Below are 18,951 nucleotides of genomic sequence, written 5' to 3'. Positions count from 1 at the left end.
TCCTTTGGCCCCAGAGTGCAGCTCCAAACAAGGGGCCAGGAGGCAGGGCCGCTCACTCCAGCAACATCACCTCGAAGCCAAGTCGAGGGTCTGTTTGTAAATATGGGCACAAAAAGAGTCACAGTTGAGGACTCTTTCGACTTACAGTAGGCGCTCCAAGAGGGCCACTTAGGGAGAAACTTAGGGGTGACTGGGAAGGGGTGGCTCATGTGAAATCACTGGAACTACTGGACCTAATACATTTCCCCCCACTCAAGGTTGCACCTGGCTGCGAAGCCACGCTATGGTGGAGCTATCATACATACATACATGCATACATACATACATGTAAGTATGTAGTACGTCGCACATATTCAATTTTGAGGTATTGATTTTTGAGGTATTGATATCCTTTTCACATTCTTAATCTCCTTTTCACATACCTAATACATCCTCTTCATAAACTTTTTTTTTTTATCCTAGAGGGAAGACTTTAACCAGCGCTACTCAGATGTGTAAGTCGTTACCTTCTAAGAGAGGAGAGTCCGCTCACAAATCAGGCAAGTCTGAATCTTCTCGATGTCAGAGCACCTTAATTTAGGAAGTTTAAGAAACGCAGGTTTCTCAGAGCTCAGTCCTATGCCTGTCTACTCAGAAGTCCCCTTATAGACATTGGACCTTACTCCCAGGAATGTGTGGATAGGATTGCAGCCTTTGTCTACTGCAAAGGAATGGACTGACAGCCGAGCCCTACTTAAAAATGCTATTATCTTGCATGCTAATTCTAAAAATTGGGGGGGGGGGATTATCGATTTGATGGAGGGTATTCCTTTTAAAGAAACATTGACTTTAATGGGAGGCCAGTAGAACAAACGACGCCTTGGAGAGATGGACAGTGGAACTGCCAGCCTTCTTCCCCCCACTGATTAATGCCTGTTTTATTACTAATAGAATACTATAAGCGAGCCACGTGGGACCTTGCTCCATCAATTCACCATGCAAAACAGTAAGTAACTCTTCTTGAATTTCACTGCTAGGCCGGCCTGGAGAATGGTATATTGGGGAGGGTCGTATGTATGTGTGTATGTGGGGGGGGGGAGGCTGAGAAGGTATAGAATCTAACATTTTCAAAATACTGATCTTACTCGAGGTGGGTTCTTCTGGAAAGGGGAGGAGGTGTGGAGGGACCTGAGTTGTAATACTCAGTGGTGGTGGATGTTGTCCTCGGAGCCCTCTGCCTGGGCCACGTAGCTGAAAGTATGTAGCAGGTCTTGGACCTGCCTGGTGTCCTGCGGCGACTCCCTCCTTTGTCCGAAAGGAGAGAGAAGAGATTCCTAGGGCCACCTCTGAAGCGTCCTTACTTGGGTGGTTGTCAGGGACCTCCATCACTGTCGTGGGACTTGCTCCCAAGTAACTGCGCTCAGGAGAATGGAGGCTTAAGTGTGGATGGCGCCTGCCTAGATCTCCCATTGAGTGTGGAATGGACCATTTTGGATTCCAGCTGGTCATGGATGGCACCTGCAGGCCCTGAAATAAATCAGCCCTTTGTGAGTGTTGGGTGTGATGTTAATTCTCTGGCTGTATGAGGAGAAGGGAAGGGACCTCTCTAGATCGAGGGAGCCCTCGGTGGCTTTCTGGTGTGTTGACTTCCCCCCCAAAGATCGCTCGAAGGTGGAGTCCTGGTGGTCCAGGTATTTGACACCAAGTACTGGAATAGGAGAGGGGCCTCCCTAGATTGGAATGTCTTGGAGCCAAAGCTAGATGGATTTAGCCAATTGTGACTGGCTGAACTCTGTGCGGGGTGGAAAGAGGCGATGGCTGGTCGTGGCGCGGTGGAGTGGCAGAGAGGGGCAGTGGAGATCGGGTGTGAAGCCCTGGTTCCGGGAGAACTCTGATTCTTGGAAGTCAGTCCCATTGAAAGCCAGCGGAAGCAGCGCCCTGCAGATGTGTTTAGGATTGCGGCTGGATCCTGGGAGATACATTCAGATAGATTGGCACAGGCTGGCCAGGCAGAGGGGTTGGGAGAGCCCCAAGGGCTGCACAGATTAGGGATCTTCCCGTCCAGAAAGCAGTGCAAGCGAGGGCCACCAAGCTCATTCCAGAGGGCGGTCGCGTCTGTCGTCGTCGTTGTCGCCGTTGGCTACTTTGCAATAAATCCCAATCTTTCTCTAAAGAAGGGCCGTCCCTGCCTGGAATGGACTATGCCTGAATTGGGCGTTTAAAAGGAAATCAGATCTCTTCTCTAGAGCACACAATCCCCCCCCTCATTCACACACACACACACACCCCAAAGTGCAAATCTGCAAGAAAAAGTTCCCACCACCAACCCTGTTCTATGGAGAAGGGTGTGTGGGATTTATAGAGAGCGAATGTCATATAAATCGAAATGGGAGCTTCTGGGGGGAGGCGAATAGTGGACACCTATGTGGTTTTGTGATTCCACTTGGTTGCAGGCTCTGCTTTCTCTGCGGGGAAGGACCCAGGAGTCCTAGATGGTCGCAGAGGCACCCTAAAAGGGAAGGGCTGGCGAAGCCTTAGCGAGAGATGGTGCCAATTTCCATCTTCTGGTTGGAAGGGACGAGTTCGTGGCTTCCATGTCTAGTCCCGCGCTTTCATCCTGAAAGACATTTCTTCTGTTGGAAGGGACTTGATTTCGGTGGGCTTCGGATGGATCGAGGCCAGGGGTAGTCTTCTCCCGCCTTTCCCAGGCTTCACATCCAAGAGAAACCCTTCTTCTCCCGCCCACCCCCCCCCCCCAGGAGGGAATCCCTGGTGATCCAGGGTAGAAGAGAGAAGGAGAAAGGGATCCGCTCCACACTTCCTGGGGAGTGAATTCTACGGGAATCTGGAGGAGAAATGGGAGCAGCCTAGTTCCGTGGAGGTGGATCGGACCCACGTGCGTGCCTGGTGGTGGTGGGGGGGGGGCTCAGTGTCACTGAACACTCCACAATGAACAGGCTGCACGTCGAAAACCTCTTGGGCTTTGCAGCCCTGCACCCCAGCTAGGAACTGGTTGGATTTCGGCGGGGCGAAGGGGAAGGCAGGCCGCACCGAAGGCGCTCGCTGGGTGGGACCATAGGCGGTGCTGCAGCGTTTGGAAGGCACAATCCAGACAGTAGTGCCCTGTTAAGTCAGCCCCACTCCTCTCAGGGGCACGGAGAAGCAGGGTCGTAGGAAAGGGACGTCCAAGTGAACCTTTGGGACTGGGCCGTGTACTTCTCCCCCCCCCCCGCCCCAGCAAGCGCTTCTCCAGTGAGCTGATCCTGCGCTCCTGGGTAAGCTGCGGCTGTTGGCAACTTCTGCGCCCTGAAGTCCGAACTTGCTCTCCAGCGGAGGCCCTCAGGATCGGAGCCCAGAGGCAGAGCTCCGTGGCTTCCCTTCCTAGCTGCCCCCCCCTCCGCCCCACCTGACCTCTCGCATGCCTTGCACTTAGTTCCAGGCTCTGATCATTACCTGGGGTTTGGGAAGGGTCGATCAACTGAACGGACCCCCTCCTTCCGAGGAATCCTGCCCTCCAGGGCGCGGGGGGTTTCTTTCCTGGGCCCCCGCTTCGTTCCACCGCCTTCGCTTGCAGAGGAGCGCCTGGTCGGAGACCCCCGAGCTGCAGTCCTGGGCGTGGAAGTCCCAGAGAATCTGTCTAGCTCGGGCTCGAAAGAATCTGGCCTCCAGGTTGGCTGGGGGAATCATTGGGGGGATCATTTCTGGGGATCTACCCTGACTGGCCTGGACTGCTGGCCGGGGAACTTTTTCCTCTTGGGAAAGCCCAGTCTCTCTCTCCCCCCCCAAGCTGGACATCTCCCTCTCCCGCCACAATCCAGGGCATTGAGAGCAGGGGAGGATGGCGATGCCCGGGCCCTTGGCCTTGGTGCCCCACAGCACGACTGGCGCCTGGCCTTCACCCAGGCCCTGCCTGGCTCCCCCCCCCCCCCCCCCACACACACCAGGCTTTGCAAAGCCGGAGATTCCTTCGTGCGGACTCAGCCTGGCTTGGGAGGAAAGGTCGGCGGGCTCCGAGCGACGAACTCCCTGGTGGAGCTGGTGCTGGGACTCCCAATTGACACCATATGCTTTCCTATTAGCTGCCTGGCCCGAGAAGCCGAGGCGCCTCCGCATTCTGCCACTGGGCTCGCCCGGCCTCGTTCTCCGGGGAAATCAAGGCATTGATTAAGGCTTAACCTTTCTTCGCGAAGCTGGGGGGGGGGGAGGAGAGAGAGAGAGAGAGAGAGAGGCTGGGCAGATTCCTCGCGGTCACTCCTGAGTACCGCCCCCCACCCCTCGCTTGCAGTGGGGGAAACTGAGGCACAGGTCGGCCTTGCCCCCTGAAAATCAAGGGGCTGGGAAAGTGCTTCTGATGTGGCTGGATCCAGTCCCCCCCCCCACTCAGAGGCAGCCCAGAGATCCCCCCACCACAAGCCAGGGAAGGGCGATGGGGTGGCGCCCAGGGGAACTGAAGGACTTGTCTCCTTCAGCTAGGGGGGATTCCAAAGGGGTCCGTCCCTGCCTGGGCATTGCGGGGGAGAGAAGGGCTCCGTGAAAGAGAGAGGGAGGGAAGAGGGCAGGGGGGGAAGGGGGCAGACGTGCCTGCGCCACCCCCGCTTCCCTTTCCGAGGCCCAGCTCAGCCCCGAGCCGCCAGTCGGTCCTGGGTGGCTTCCCGGGAAAGTCTTCCCTCCCCCCTCCACTCCGATCGCTCCCGAACCGCCCGTCACTTCGGATTTGTCGAGGAGGTGCCCCCTCGGAGCTGCCCGCGCTGGCCCCGTGGCGACCGGGAGGAGAGCCGCTCCCCCGGGAGGGGGGCGCGGGGGCAGCTCGGGCTCGTCGCGGCGATCCCCCCGATGCGGACCGAAAGGGTCGTTTCCGTGCCGGGCCGCGTGTCGTGGCGATGCGCCTTCCGCGCGGGGAGCGCTGTCAGAAAGTGACAGGCCTGCCACGACGGCCCCCCCGGTCTCTTCAATTAGCCCGCCCGCCTGATCTGGGGCGACTTCCGCCCATTCCCAGAAATTAGGCTCAAACTTGACGTGCACTTGCTTCATTTTCAAGACAAATGTCAGCCCGGGCAGCTCATCACAGTCCCCCCGTTCTAGATCGCCAGCTTATTTATTGCGCGCCAGCCCGCGCTGCGCCAGTGCGCTTGGCAGCCAGGAGAGGAGCGCACCGGCCCGGCCCGGCCCGGCCCAGCCCAGGCGCACTGGGGACACGCAGCCCGCCAGGACCTTCTCCTCCCGGGAGCCCCAGACTCCAGAGCCCGGCAGCGCCGCAGGTTGGGGGGACCCACTCCGGGCTGGGGGGCTGGGGGGAACTGCTTGCCAGTCTCCAGGAGCGCGCTGCTGGAACTTGGGCAACTGGACCCTGCCCAGTGCTTTTCCTTCATCTTCATCATCATCATCATCACACACGCATTCACTCACAATCATACATCTGCATATGCTCACAAACACACACACACACAAACGCGCGCGCGCGCACCCAAGGAAAAGCAATGGGCGATACGTAGGCAAAGGGGGTGAGAGTGTGCACACTCCCTTCCCCTGTCTTCCGCAGAGTCGAAATGTATGGAGGGCAAGGGAGTTTCTCGGTGGAGTTGGGAGGCCAGAGGTGCTGCAGGCTCGCTGGGTCCCAGATCCCTGGCGCTCTGGAGGCAGAGGGAGGCAGGTGAACCAGGTGGCCCTTCCCTGGGGCGGAGGCGCCCAGGCTGCCGGGAGCCCGGCGCAGGGCTGGAGCAGCTCCCATCCCACTCCTCTCCCCCCATCCCAGCTCCCCCCCACTCCTTCCCCCCCCCCCTCCAGCCGGCTGCGCCTCGCTTGCCGGCCGCTGCTGCTGCTGCCAAAGATGCTGAGAGGATGTCTCTGAGCGCAAGTGTGTAACCAAATGTTGCTCTTCTGGGCTGAGAGGCAGAGCCGGGACGGTGAATGGAGCCTCAGAGAGAGCCTGGAGTAGACGGGGGGGGGGTGCTGGCGGAGGGGAGGGGAGGGGGAGCGAGCACTGGGAGAGGGGAGAGGCTTCGTGGCTGGACGCGGGCTTCCCTCTGGGGTGGACTGAGATGGAGGCACCATGGCTGCTGGAGCGCTTCTGGGTGTGCACTGGGGGGTCGAACTCCAGAGGAATCATATATATCTTTGTAAAGGCAGCTGAAACCACTAGGCTTGTTTTCCCAAGTGGCTGCCTGTGCCCAGCGAGTGTGGATCTTGGCTTGGGGGGTGGGATCCGTGGTTGGATTCCCCGCGCTCCCCCTAGATCTGGGGGGGGACGCCCAAGCCCTCCCCAGGTGAACGAGGCTCCCATTGTCCTTCTCTTTCCTCCCCTCTCCCCCACCTCGCAGGTCACAGCGGCGTGAACCAGCTGGGCGGCGTGTTTGTCAACGGGCGGCCGCTGCCGGACTCGACCAGACAGAAGATCGTGGAGCTCGCCCACAGCGGCGCTCGGCCGTGCGACATCTCCCGAATCCTGCAGGTGAAAATGCGGCTCGCCGCCCCACTTCCGAGCCGCCCTTCGCCTACCTGGGTGGAACAAACCCCAACCTCCAACCATCCGACCACCAGCCTGATCTGATCTGCGAAGGGCTTTCAGGGAGTGCCACTTCCCCCTGCCCAGCCTACTGGGGAGAAAGTCAGAATCAGAACCTCCGAGCCCCCCCAAGCGCCCCCCAAACCCCTCTGGTTCTCTCAATCCCGGGGATTTGGTTTGCTTCAATGCCTCGATGCTTGACAGCTTCGTGCCCTCTTGCCATCTGTGAACGCAGTCACTTGCCTTCGAATCCGTCTGCTGGGGGCTGCTAGCCGTCCCGGCCTCAGTGCACTTACTCGGAAGTAAACCGCCTGGATTGGAAGGGGATGGATTTTCCAGCTAAATGTGCCTAGGTCAGGGGTGTTGTTGATTCCCTCCCCCCCTTCTATATCATAACTGATGGTTTCTGCATGCAGATGTATGTGTATATATATGTATATTAAGCAAGGATCTAATCAACAATTCTGGTTTCCTTTAAACGACTCACCTGGTTGTGCTTATTGATCGCTAAGGGCTCCTTAAGCAAGCCGTTTGGCAAGGGATTTGGCTTAGGGAGACAGGATCGGATTCCCACTTGATCCACTCACACCTTCCCAACCTAACCCCCCCCCCCGTACCTGAATATTTTGAAAACTGGTCTGATGGTGTCTCTAGAAACCTGTTTCCTAGAAAACAGTTTGGGATTTTTTTCTCCAGTTTGCCCCTTCCCTTCCCCTCCCCCCCTTCCAAGTGGGCTTTAAAAATCAATCGATCGATCTCACCTTGGTAGCAGGGAGGGCCACAAATGTACTATTTTTTTTTTAAGAAAGAAAAAGAAAGAAAGAAAGAAAAAGCCTCTCTAAGTAAGTTCTCATACCATTTAAGGTATATTTTTGTGTTATAGACCCATGCAGATGCAAAAGTCCAAGTGCTGGACAATCAAAACGTAAGCTGGTCATTGTTTAATGCATACTTAAACAATTTTATTTTTGTCTTGAAATTATTAATAATGTGATTTTCTGTCCACTTCCCTGATGCAGGTCTCGAATGGCTGTGTGAGTAAAATTCTGGGCAGGTATTACGAAACTGGCTCCATTCGTCCGCGGGCGATCGGAGGGAGTAAACCGAGAGTAGCGACTCCAGAAGTTGTAAGCAAAATAGCGCAGTATAAACGGGAGTGTCCCTCCATCTTTGCTTGGGAGATTCGAGACCGGTTACTCTCGGAGGGGGTCTGTACCAACGATAACATACCCAGCGTAAGTGCATCGAGAAACCCCTTCCTCTCTGACCTAGAACAATGCTGGGAGAGCCCGTCCCCTCTCTTTGTTCTCCTGGCACAGTGAGAGACGGAGGGCCCAATCCTATGCACGTCTACTCTGGAGTAAGTCCCATTGTAGTCAATGGGGCTTAGTTCCAGGTAAGTGTGAATAGGATTGCAGCCTGAGACGTCCACCCATCCTTTGCTAGGGGCAAAATTGGGCATGAAGAACTTGGGGCGATCTCTTTCCAAAAATGACTTGTGGCTCCTCCTTAGTTGTTGACGGAGGCTCAGAGTAAACAAGGTATTCCTTGAAAAGGCAAAATCCAACACCAGGATCAATGGGAAACTCTATGGGGAATTACTGTAGGGCACCAGTGCAAAGCAATGGTGGGCTGGTGGATTTTCCAGCCTAGAATCCCAGGCATCTATTTCTAGGCTGGAAACAGGGGAGGGGGTATTTTTGTCCAGGTTGTACATCTTCTGTAGGCGTAATTCTCCTGAAGAAGGAATATCTTATCGCACACAGACACACAACCAGTTGCTGCCTGGCATCCCGATTCAAAACGATTTCTTCTGCTTTGGAAAACAATCCCGTTGATTGCAACCAAATTCGCTTGCTTTCAATTCAGTCCTTTATGATTATATCTCAGGATCTGCTCTTGATCCTCTTGGACCCACTCCCCAAACACATCTGTTGGGGAAGGGCAGCCCGAGGCTGCCATTCACGACCCAGTTATTCCAGAGTAGCCCTATTGCAATCAATGAGGTTGTGCAGGAGCAAAACAGGATTAATGATGTTTGATATTCTTGAAAAGTGTCACTCGTTTAAATTGGTTGAATTCACTTCCCAGTAAATATATTTGAGGCTGAGGTTTTACAACTCTCTCTCTCTCTCTCTCTCTCTCTCTCTCTCTCTCTCTCTCTGAGACAGACAGTAAAAAATCTAGGTATTCTAGATCTCCCTGTGGCTGGGGTGGTAAAGGCTGATTCTGAATCAAGACAGCTTTCTTCCAAAGGGTGCTTCCCTGCTACCAGTTTTTTGAATATTGCTTCCCTTTCAGGTCTCATCGATCAACAGAGTCCTCCGCAACCTGGCTAGCGAAAAGCAACAGATGGGTGCAGATGGAATGTATGACAAGCTAAGAATGCTGAATGGTCAGACCGGGACGTGGGGCACCAGGCCTGGGTGGTACCCAGGGACATCAGTTCCAGGGCAGCCAACGCAAGGTAAGAAAGACAGAGTGGTGGTGGAGGATCAGACCTCCACCTCTCTCCTCTCCTCTCCTCTCCTCTCCCTGATCAATCCCATTCTCTAATGACCCTTCAGAGTTTAAAAATGGCCAAACTCAACCTGGTCATCCATCTAAAGACTCCACCTCCATCCCTTTCTCAGTATTTCCTAGGGCAATACAGGGCATTATATCATGTGCAGGCTGACCAGATGTCCTAACCAAAAACAAGGCACCCCAAAATGTAGGCCATCCAAGGAAAATGTAGGACATGACATAAGGAAAGCTAAAAATATTTATTTCAATATATTTCAATGAAAGCTACTTGCATATTGATTTCATAGTTACATTATTAAATTTTTAACTAAATTGCATATAATTTATTAATTACAAAGCTATGTGTCGCTTGGAAGGGTTGCTCACAGGAAAAAGAAGGATATTTAAGTTCTTTTCCAGGACTTGAGGCTAAAAAGGAGGACATGTCCTAGAAAAAGAGGACATCTGGTCACCCTGATCATGTGAATAGGAGTGTGTCTGATCTGAGAAACCTTCAGAAGAGATTTCAAAAGCAAGGACTTCCAAGGAACTCTCTCTGACCCCCTCCTCCCATATCCCACCCTTCCTCTGTGGCATTCTGTCCAAAGCCCTCTGCACTGCGCACCGTCCCTAGTCTCCAGATTAAAATGCATCTTAATAAGTATTTGAGACCAATGACAGATTTCCAGGTAAACATCCTCGTCTCTGCTTAAGTGTAATAAGCGTAATTGACAAATGATGTGATGATGAGTAGAACACATCTTAATAAAAGAGGGGTGTGGAAGCAACAGAGCTGTCTCCTCTAGGAGCCCTGGTGAGCTGGTTAGTTTCCATCTCGGTTTTTCTTTTTGTTCCTTTTCTTTCCTTCCCCCCAAAAGTGTGTTAGGCAAGAAGGGCAAAAATGTTGTCTTTGTGGCAGGGAAAGCCCTGCCGGGTTCGCCGTGAATCCAAGGAATTGCAAGGGTCAGTCTGGAGTGTGTTTCTCAGAAAGCCGTGCTCCAGATCCAGAGGTTTGGTTCACTCCTCCAAGGTGCCCACTCTAAAGGTGCCACTGTGTTTATCCTGAAGATGAACTGGCATTTGTTGGAGCGACTAATGAGGGGTTAACATCACACAGGAGCTGACAAGAGGTTCAGGGGAAGGATGCTGAGCTCCTTCTCCTTGGGATGCTTCATCGCATCTGGTTTGTTTTGGTTCTGCTGTTCAGTGGCCTCTGTCTGGGTCCAGATCCTTCCCTGACTGTGGTCAGTCTTGCAGGCGAGGTGTCACCCCCAACAACCTGCTTTTTCTTTTCATCCCCCAAAGGAGGTTAAGGCACAAGAAGGGAGAGAGGGAGAGAGAGAGAGAGAAATCAGTAACAATATGCGGAATATCTGGTACAAAGGATGTTTCTGTCACACGCAAGAATTTGTTATGGGAACAATTCTGTCGCTATGTAATTGCTCATTAGAGATCGTTTTGTTTCTCATTAAGGCGACATGAATAAGCGTCTAGTTGAAGGAGACAGCTGTAGGAATGTTCCACAGGAGACCTCTGGACAGGATATGGCACCGCTTGCCAATTAGGCATGTCAGTTTTAAGGGAAGGGAGCAATCTAGATGGGACACTCAAAAGACAGAGCTTTGGGGGATCCGATTCCCCCAAATCAGGGGAATCTGGGAGATCTCCCAGATCTCAGATCTTCCTCTGGGGAATCAGGAAGTATTGTTGGTTAAGGGAGGGACAGGGGAAGCCAGTTCCCTGGTTCAGCCCTTCCATTCATTTCCCCAGGAGCCTCCCAGGAATAACTTTCTTTGGAGGAAAATAGGGTCCCATTGATTTTGATGGAAGGCAGTGTCTTGACATAAGGGTGCTCAGATGGCTGTCAATGGTATGCGGCATGAGTGCCTCCCATCTGGGGTGGCCAGGGAAGGTGCATGTTAAGGAATGGAGAGTGAGCCTCAGAAAAGACATTGCTGTGCTGTGTTCTAAATGGAGATTTGAGCCAGTCTGCTCCGGCCAAATGAACATTCTGTCCTGTGGCACTTCCATTATTAGAATTATTGGGGCAGCAGCTGCCATGGGCTAGAATCCGCTTCCTCCGGTATGTTTAGTGGTTACATGAGCTTCATGGCCCAGGAGAGATTATGCCAGAATGCCTTTATTGTGGCACAGTCTTGCCATATTGTCTTGAAGTGTTACAAGCCTCTTTGCAGTTGTTTCAAACCTGGAATCACAGATTTCCTCAATCTGTGATACTCTGAAGGAAGAACATCCAGGACATGGCTATTCCTTGGGGCTGCAGGATTCTGGAACAATCCCCCCCCCCCGCAATAAATAAGGGGCATTCTGTCAGATAAGTGGCCCTACATAGGTTGCCTGGGGTGGCAGACCCTGAGCAGTGCCCAGCATTTGCCCACAAATGCGGCTGTGAGGGAGGCAGAGCTGGCATTGTAACCTAAGGCCACACATTTCTGTTAAGCCTGCAATCCCATCCTTGAAGATCTTCTCCAGAATTGGTTTGGGAGTGGCAGTGTGAATCAAAAATCCCTTGCCGCTCCACTCTGTAATTCCCATCTATTGGAGGCTTGTGGCTTGTTTGTAGGCAAAGTGGTGTTAGGCAATCTGGGTTCCACTCAGAGGGATTTGTAACTCAGTCAACCCAGAATCCAGGGCATTTGAAAGATTAGGATTTCAGTCAGAGACTGAATCGGCTTCTTTGTCACTTGGACTAAGATGATGGGGTGATCCGAAATAATGATGTCCCATTTTGCCAGTGCTATAACACAGTTGGCACAATCCACCACTTGAACAAGCCCCATACTGAAATGAATGAGAACAGCATAAAAGTAATCTCACTCTTTAAAAGGTTCTTGCACAGGAGATATTCCCCATGGATTGGGTTCATTGATCATTGTATTTAATCCCCACTGAGGTCAACAAAATTGACTGCCCAGTTAGCACGCTTATAATTTCAGATTGATGGCATCTGAATACTAAACTGACGTACCCATAAGAAGATCGTGCTGATTTAAATGGAATTTATTTCCACCAAAGGGTCTAGTTACAAGGCTAACTACACTTACTAGGGAGCATGATTCTCTATAATCAACAGGACTTTTACAGATGTGGTGTTAAGATTATGTATGCCGAAATCTGAGTGAGCCTCCCAGGTACCTAAACATACTTTCAGTTCGATCAGGATCAAGTTGCTTTTGAAGCACAACCCTGAGCAAATCCCACTGAGTTCAGTGGGATTTTAACCCCAAGTAATATACGGAGGATTGCAGTCTTGCTTCCAAGTAGGCCTTATTTGGAATTAATAGGAATTAGCAAGATCTTTCTAGTAAGCCGCTTAGGATGGGGGAACGTCTGCATAATCATATCAATTCAGACTATCTCTTTCTATGTCTGCAATGGCCTGCCTGACTATAGCACCCAAATGAAGGATTATATAAAGAGGTTGTAGATCTCTACTGTAGGGATTGGGTGGGGGGCAAGAGAGAGAGAGAGAGAGAGAGAGAGAGAGAGAGGACAGCTCAGATTTCTTCAGGGTGCGAAGAAAATCTGACCATGAGATGCTGTGATATTTAATTTACTTTGAATGTTGTTGCTATAAAAAGGACTGGAAGAGGAATCACGAGTGCAGTAATATCTCCTGAGCTAGCAGGAGTGGGAAGGAAGACATTCTGTGCAGTCTCTTTCTTAGGGTCTCAATTTACCCCCTTTATGTTTTATTTTTTATTTTATTTTGTCTACCATCTTGTGAAGAGTTCAACTTTAAAAAGGCCTGATTGTATGGGTGGGGTGCGTGTGTGATTATAAATTGGTGTGAGCCCCCCATTCTAAACTGGGAGTAATTTTTTCAAGGTAAGATTTAATGATAGGAAACCCAAATCAGTTTTGAATATATGCTTTAGCAGGGTCTGACACTTGATCACTTGGTCCATCACAGGTTCTGTCAGTTTCAAGAGCCTCTCTCTCTCTCTCTCTCTCTCTCACACACACACACACACACACACTAATGCGCATGCACAGAAACCCTCCCTCTCTCCCTCTTCCTCTCTCTTCAGTCTTAAAAAAACAAGACTGGACTGTTTCTTTGGGTTGACAGGAAGACAGGAGACAGGGCGGTCTCCATAAAAACCTGCTTTCCAAAGCTGCCTTGAGATAATAATAACAATAAACTTTATTTATACCCCGCCCTTCTCCCCAAAGGGACCCAGAGATCCCTTTGGGGATCAGGGAAAGCAGGCTCTGGAATGGTCCATACATGGTGAGCACTATCATCAACATTCAGCTTCACAAGGCATTGCATGGTCTTTCTTGTGCTGAATTTCTTGAAAGCCTTTGGTTTGGCACCTTGCCTTTACGCCAGTGCAAGTCAGCCCATGTTGAGCACTTGTAAGTCCATTGATTGAAATGGATGAATTAAGTACATTTCAAAAGCAACCCCATTGATTTCAGTGAGACTTACTGCCCGCCCTACGCAGAAGAAAGGGCCCATTTTGCACTATAGAAGTTATTTCCAAGTCATCTTAGGACTGCAACCTGAAAAGAGCTTCACTTTCAGTGGGTTGGGCCCTGTAAGGTATAATGCTGCCCTCTTCCAATGGAGGAAAATCTACAGAAACCATTGTGAGTAGACATGTTTAGGATTGGGGCACCACCATGCCAGAGTTTCAAAGATCCCATTAATCATCAGTTAAAACAAATGAATGGGAAGAAAGCTTGGAGAGTATGTGTGTGTGTGGGGGGGGGGGATAATTCACTATATTATTGGCCCTGAGTTACAAAAATGGTGAAAGACAGGGAGGAGGGAAAGCAGAGGAGGGAATGTGAAGGCCTGGGGGTAGGGAGAGGGGGGACAGAAAGACATGGAGAGTCTATGCACCACCAAATTAAAATTAATAAACTGCCTTTGCCCTGGAATATTCATGCATGGCTGTAATGTTTTTTCCCCTTGCAGGGCTGTCTCTGTGTTCCTGGATTTTAAGAGTCCATTACTCCAAAAGCATAAGGCAAGGTTAGGTCTCAGAGGGGGACAAATATGGTCTCAATCTGATAAATGCCATGCAGCAGTGAATAAAATAAATGGATACATGAGGGCTGACAGAACAAAAAGAGACATCTCTATCCGGGAGAAATTCTCCAGTGATTTAGTGGTTTTAGGGATCACTGAGACACTGTTTCTTATCTCCCCCCCTCCTCTAGCCCCTCCTTATAAGACTAAAGCCTTCTATAGGATTTAGACACTTTCTCTTTCAACAGATGCTACAATGTTTTGATCCCAGCTCTACAGCTGAAAGGTGCCGCAATCGGTTTGCTATCTTTCTTTCTTTTTTTTTTCTGTGCTAGTTTTCCGCCTCACTGATTAAGACACTAAGAAACTAAGGAATGATTTTATTTCCCAGAGTCTTTTCTTTTTTTTTTCTTTTTCTTTCCTGGAAACAAATCCTATACCCAGCGTCAGATGGTCTAGCTATAGGATAATAGGGACAGCATATTCACTCGCTTTGGTACGGATTAGGTCTAGAAGGTGGAACGGACTATTGAGTTCATTCCTTTAGAGGGCTTCTTAACTGTGTGTGTGTGTGTGTGTGTGTGTGTGTGTGAGAGAGAGAGAGAGAGAGAGAGAGAGAGAGAGAGAGAGAGAGAGAGAAAATCTCCTTTAAAAGAAAGATATCTTAATTGTCTGACATTTCTTTTTAAAGAAAACATCTACTTCTTTCCATATCAAACTGCTGAATAGTGTTAACAGACACCACTGGGGGGCAGTTGGGGGGAACGGTACTTACAGAAGAATGCAAGCAAGCTAAAAGGTTGCCATAAATGCTACTTAAAGCAAATGAAGAACCCTTGATTTAGGATACAAGTGACATCCTACTGAAGTCAGTGGTCAGTGTCCCATTGCTTTTGATGGGGCCAGATTGCAAAGTTTATGGGCTTTAGAAGTGCTGGCTGCTGGGGGAAGTGTCTTTTAATTGGTTCCCCCCTCCTAGCAATAACTGTCAGTTGACCATTTTCTGTTGTTCCATTTTTGCCTGGGCAGATGTGGGAGGCAGAGGAGGCAGCCCGCCCTCTGCTTCAAGTTGGTTAATTTGTGACTCAGGACTGATGAAATAGCTGTACCTCCCCAGCTCTGCTTGTGTGGGTTGGCAGCCTGGCATGGGAGGAATAGAACCAGGCTTGGGCACCAGCAGATGAAATCTGTCCCTGAGATGGGAATGGGGCTGTGGCCTTCTGCAGGATCCAGCATTCACTCAATGCTGGGACCTGCTCCAGGGGTCACACTGGCTCAAAAGCATGGGGTGTGTGGAACTTCTCCTTTGGACAGTGGCATGCAAAGGTGGGCCGGTGGGCTTCAAAGCCAAACCAACCAATTCTGCTGGAGGGCTTGGACCTCTTCCCAGGCTGCTTCTTCAGCTTCACAGAGGGCAGAAGGCTAGAGCATGATTTGCTTAGATAGCACTGCCAATCCACAAGCAGTCTCCTTTATATTTATGACTGCTTTTTGTCATGCACACCTCAGTGGGAATAATCCATTTGAATGGAGTCATTGTTTTAGCTGATTTTCCAGAGAGCCCATTTATAGGGGTTTGACTGAGGAAATATCCAGGCTCAGGCGGTATGATCCTCAGCATGTTTACTCAAAAGTAGATGGCACTTCAATGTGGCTGGCATCCCAGTTGATTCAGCACTTCTAGCTGGCTTTCTGTTGTGTGTGTGTGTTTACAGGTTGGTCTTAAAGCCGATTACACTGAAGTATATGGATTGCTGAAGTGTGTTGTCTTATGGGTTCCAGATGTTACACACACAATGAATCTCTGACAAGGGTGTAGGAAATTGTGTGTACATCATTGTGAAGTGCTAAATGATCTATTTATTTTGATCTATGTGTACGTTCATTTAGATCCGCAAACAGTATGGTTTGTGTTCACACAGCAAAAGACACATCATGAATTTTTCTCACATATAAACGGACACGCAATTGCCTACCTGGAAAGTGATACCCATGTATGAAATTCTTCTTGTGTGAAGACTAAATTATCTAAGACTAAATCAGTGTGAATCCAAAAACTCAATCTTTACAGAGTTAAGATACAGGTACAAATTCTTGAATACAAAGAATACATTTTTCATCTGTTGTGAATGGTGCATATACTCACCTCTACCCCTCCCCCTTTAAAATATATGTCTTTGGCAATCAGGAAAGGATTGAGCCACTGGCAACTTGGCGCAAGCACCAACCATTTGTAACAAATGCAACATGTGTGTCTGTTGTACTTGGGTATCAAGTCATGAGTGCATTGTAAGACTCAAACCATAAGCCCATGTATGTCTCAGAAGTAAGTCCCATGTTGAGTTTGATGGGACTTACTCCCAGATAAATGCATATAGGATTGCAGCCTTGGTCCTAAAATTCCATGTCACTTGTAATGTTGTTTAGGAAATGCAGAAACAAGGGCTAGAGGTGGGTGGGGTGGAGATCCAATTTGTTTCATTCTTTCATAGCAAGTCTCCCAGGATATGAACCCCCAAGTGTTCTTATTCTGAAAACACTTAAAAAGTCAGCCACCAACATTGGATTGTATATAAAAACAGGCTCCTTGTCTTGGACTCTTCTCTGCTAGTTGAAGCTTATCTAATCTTAGCTAAGTAGTTCTCACCTCTCCTCTCCTCTCCCCCCCTTTTTCTGGTGTTGAGTAAACAGGCTCAGTGTATGGAGCTGGCCTATTCACCAGTTTAGGGGTGTTCTTTCTTTCTTCCTCAGCTCCTATAGAAAGTTAAAAAAAATCCTAAATAGCATTGAGTAGCCCAGCCCAGGGGACAGTGATTAATGATAGTACTGCCTAAAGGTTAACATACTTCACTGAAAAGTCTGTTGACTGGGATCCTTGTGATACAATGTGGGCCACTGCACGCCTCAAGAGAATCCTTTTGTTGGGTCTGCCTGATTGTGTCCTCAAAATTCTGCCCACGAAAGTTTGCCAACCCTCCTCCTTGCCCCAAGAGTTTAATAGTTTCCCTTACTCCGCTGGCATTGTGTCCTGGTGAAAAGCAGCCCCCTCTCTATTCAAGTGTTGGTGGTCATCTCAATAGATCTCCAAACGCCCATATGGTGACCACTGGAGATGAATCCAACTGTTTAAATGGGGGAGAAAGTTGGGGTTTTAAAACATTTCAAAGTGTTTGAAAAGATCCCTACCAGATCCTGTCACAATTCTCTTTAGGCTTTGAAGGCCGTGCCCATTGTTAGCTGATTATAAACGATATTACTTTAAAGTTGATTTTCCACAAATATATTTTCCAGATTGGAAGAGAGAACACTGGACAGTTTATTTTTAGCTTAACTTTTCTATCCTCTTCTTCCTATTCCAGCACATTCGTAAAAAAACAAACAAAAAAACCCTTATTCTATTTTTTTTTTTCATTTAGCAACATCAAAACCACTCCAAATTATGCTCTGAAAGGAAGGGGAGAGTTAATTTACTGACAACTTCTCCTCTGCCTCTACAGAAATGTCCATTCCTTTTGTAAACCCCCCTCCCCCTTCCCCCGTTTCTCTCAGAGCCTGCAGACACTTTGAAAGACAGCTAGACCACGAGCATATCTTTACCTCCAACAGCAATGTGAAAACAATAAAACTTTCTCTTGTTTAATGATAGAAATTACATTAAAAGTGGTGGAAATGCCCTAATTAAAAATGTACCACTTAAATGAAATGCCAGGCGCTCAGCTGCAGAATAGCATATTTAGCTACTTAGCGAACTCGCTACTATTTCTTTTTAAAATTACATGTTAAAATTTTAAAAGAAATCTTACTTTTCTCTGGTGCAACACATTACAAAGAATGGACAGTCCTTTTATCTAAATATAAAATTCCATTTTCAGCAATTATAGCCTGTTCTTGGTGATGATATAATTACAGCTGTGCTCTGTAATAGGTGTCAAGGCAATGCACACTCATACAATAGTTGAATAAAACTGTGGAACAATGCAGGCACTTCTAAATTCACAACCTTTAAAATGAAATTGACTGTGCAGAATTCAAATCAAAACTAGATAAATATTTTTTAAAAAAGATTACAAGCTTGGTTTGGTTTCTTAATAGCATTTTCTGCAAACCTATCAACATCTAATTGATTAGATAGGAATTACTGATTATAGATAATCTGAAATACTGAACATCACTATTTTAAATGTAGCAATAGGTAAATAAATTCCACACAGAAGATCTTTGCAAGGCATTTTGTAAAATATATACCCATAGTCACCTGAAACAATTTTTAGGTTTCTTCTCTTAGGGGAGGTGTGAAAAGGCGTGGTTGATATTATTGGTGTATAAAATACTGGTATAGTATTAATTCTTACTTTCTGTAGTAAAATGTTAGTTAGATATATTTCAAGTGGATCTAAGTGAAAATGAAGCATGCCCTCATTGTTGTTTGTTAATTCAGGTTTCATCTTCCTCTGTTTTGAGATTTTCTGTATTTCATATTGCATCTTCCTTCTCTTCAGCTGACATTCCACCCAAAGCTTTTAAGAGAGTACTGTATATGTTTTTCATAAGGCACTTCTTGCTATTCTGAAATCACCAGTCCCAGAGTCATCCTATACAATGCAGTGTGGTGTGGATTAAGTCTACAGCCTCATATCTTAATCCACAAACCATTTAAATGAAGTTTGTTAACTACAATGAATGATATCTCAACCCTAACACATCTCTCCCAATGTGAGCATCACGTATTGTGCCATTCACACACAGAGTTCCTATGTCTAATGATTTCTCCATGCATTTCAGTGTGGAAGGCAATATTGTGCAATTCACATGTTTATCCATAAGCAAGTCCCAGGGAGTTCAATGGAACTTACACCCAATTAAGTGTGTGCATAGGATTGCAGCCTATGGATTGCAGAATTATTGTACAATGCATTTAGGATCAGGATATACATTGACTTCAATCCAGATGCTTTGATTTCAC

The 18,951-nt window shown here is 48.7% G+C and overlaps 1 protein-coding gene across 7 annotated transcripts in view; it reads left to right on the top strand.

Moving 5' to 3' along the window:
• The first annotated feature begins 975 nt into the window (after positions 1-975).
• PAX6 (paired box 6) overlaps positions 976-18,951 on the top strand; it is a 30,520-nt gene continuing 12,544 nt past the window's right edge. Inside the window, exons 1-6 of one of the 7 annotated variants that reach the window (XM_066616609.1) lie at positions 976-985; positions 6,297-6,435; positions 7,178-7,210; positions 7,412-7,451; positions 7,501-7,716; positions 8,783-8,948. In XM_066616609.1, the coding sequence (XP_066472706.1) occupies positions 976-985; positions 6,297-6,435; positions 7,178-7,210; positions 7,412-7,451; positions 7,501-7,716; positions 8,783-8,948 (604 nt within the window). The other 6 variants (XM_066616651.1, XM_066616634.1, XM_066616617.1 and 3 more) reach the window with 6 other exon arrangements.

This window comes from Tiliqua scincoides, chromosome 1, assembly GCF_035046505.1.
Source record: "Tiliqua scincoides isolate rTilSci1 chromosome 1, rTilSci1.hap2, whole genome shotgun sequence".
NCBI classification, from domain to species: Eukaryota; Metazoa; Chordata; class Lepidosauria; order Squamata; family Scincidae; genus Tiliqua; species Tiliqua scincoides.
The sequence above is the reverse complement of the archived record's forward strand: the minus strand, read 5'-3'. Positions and strand labels throughout refer to the sequence as shown.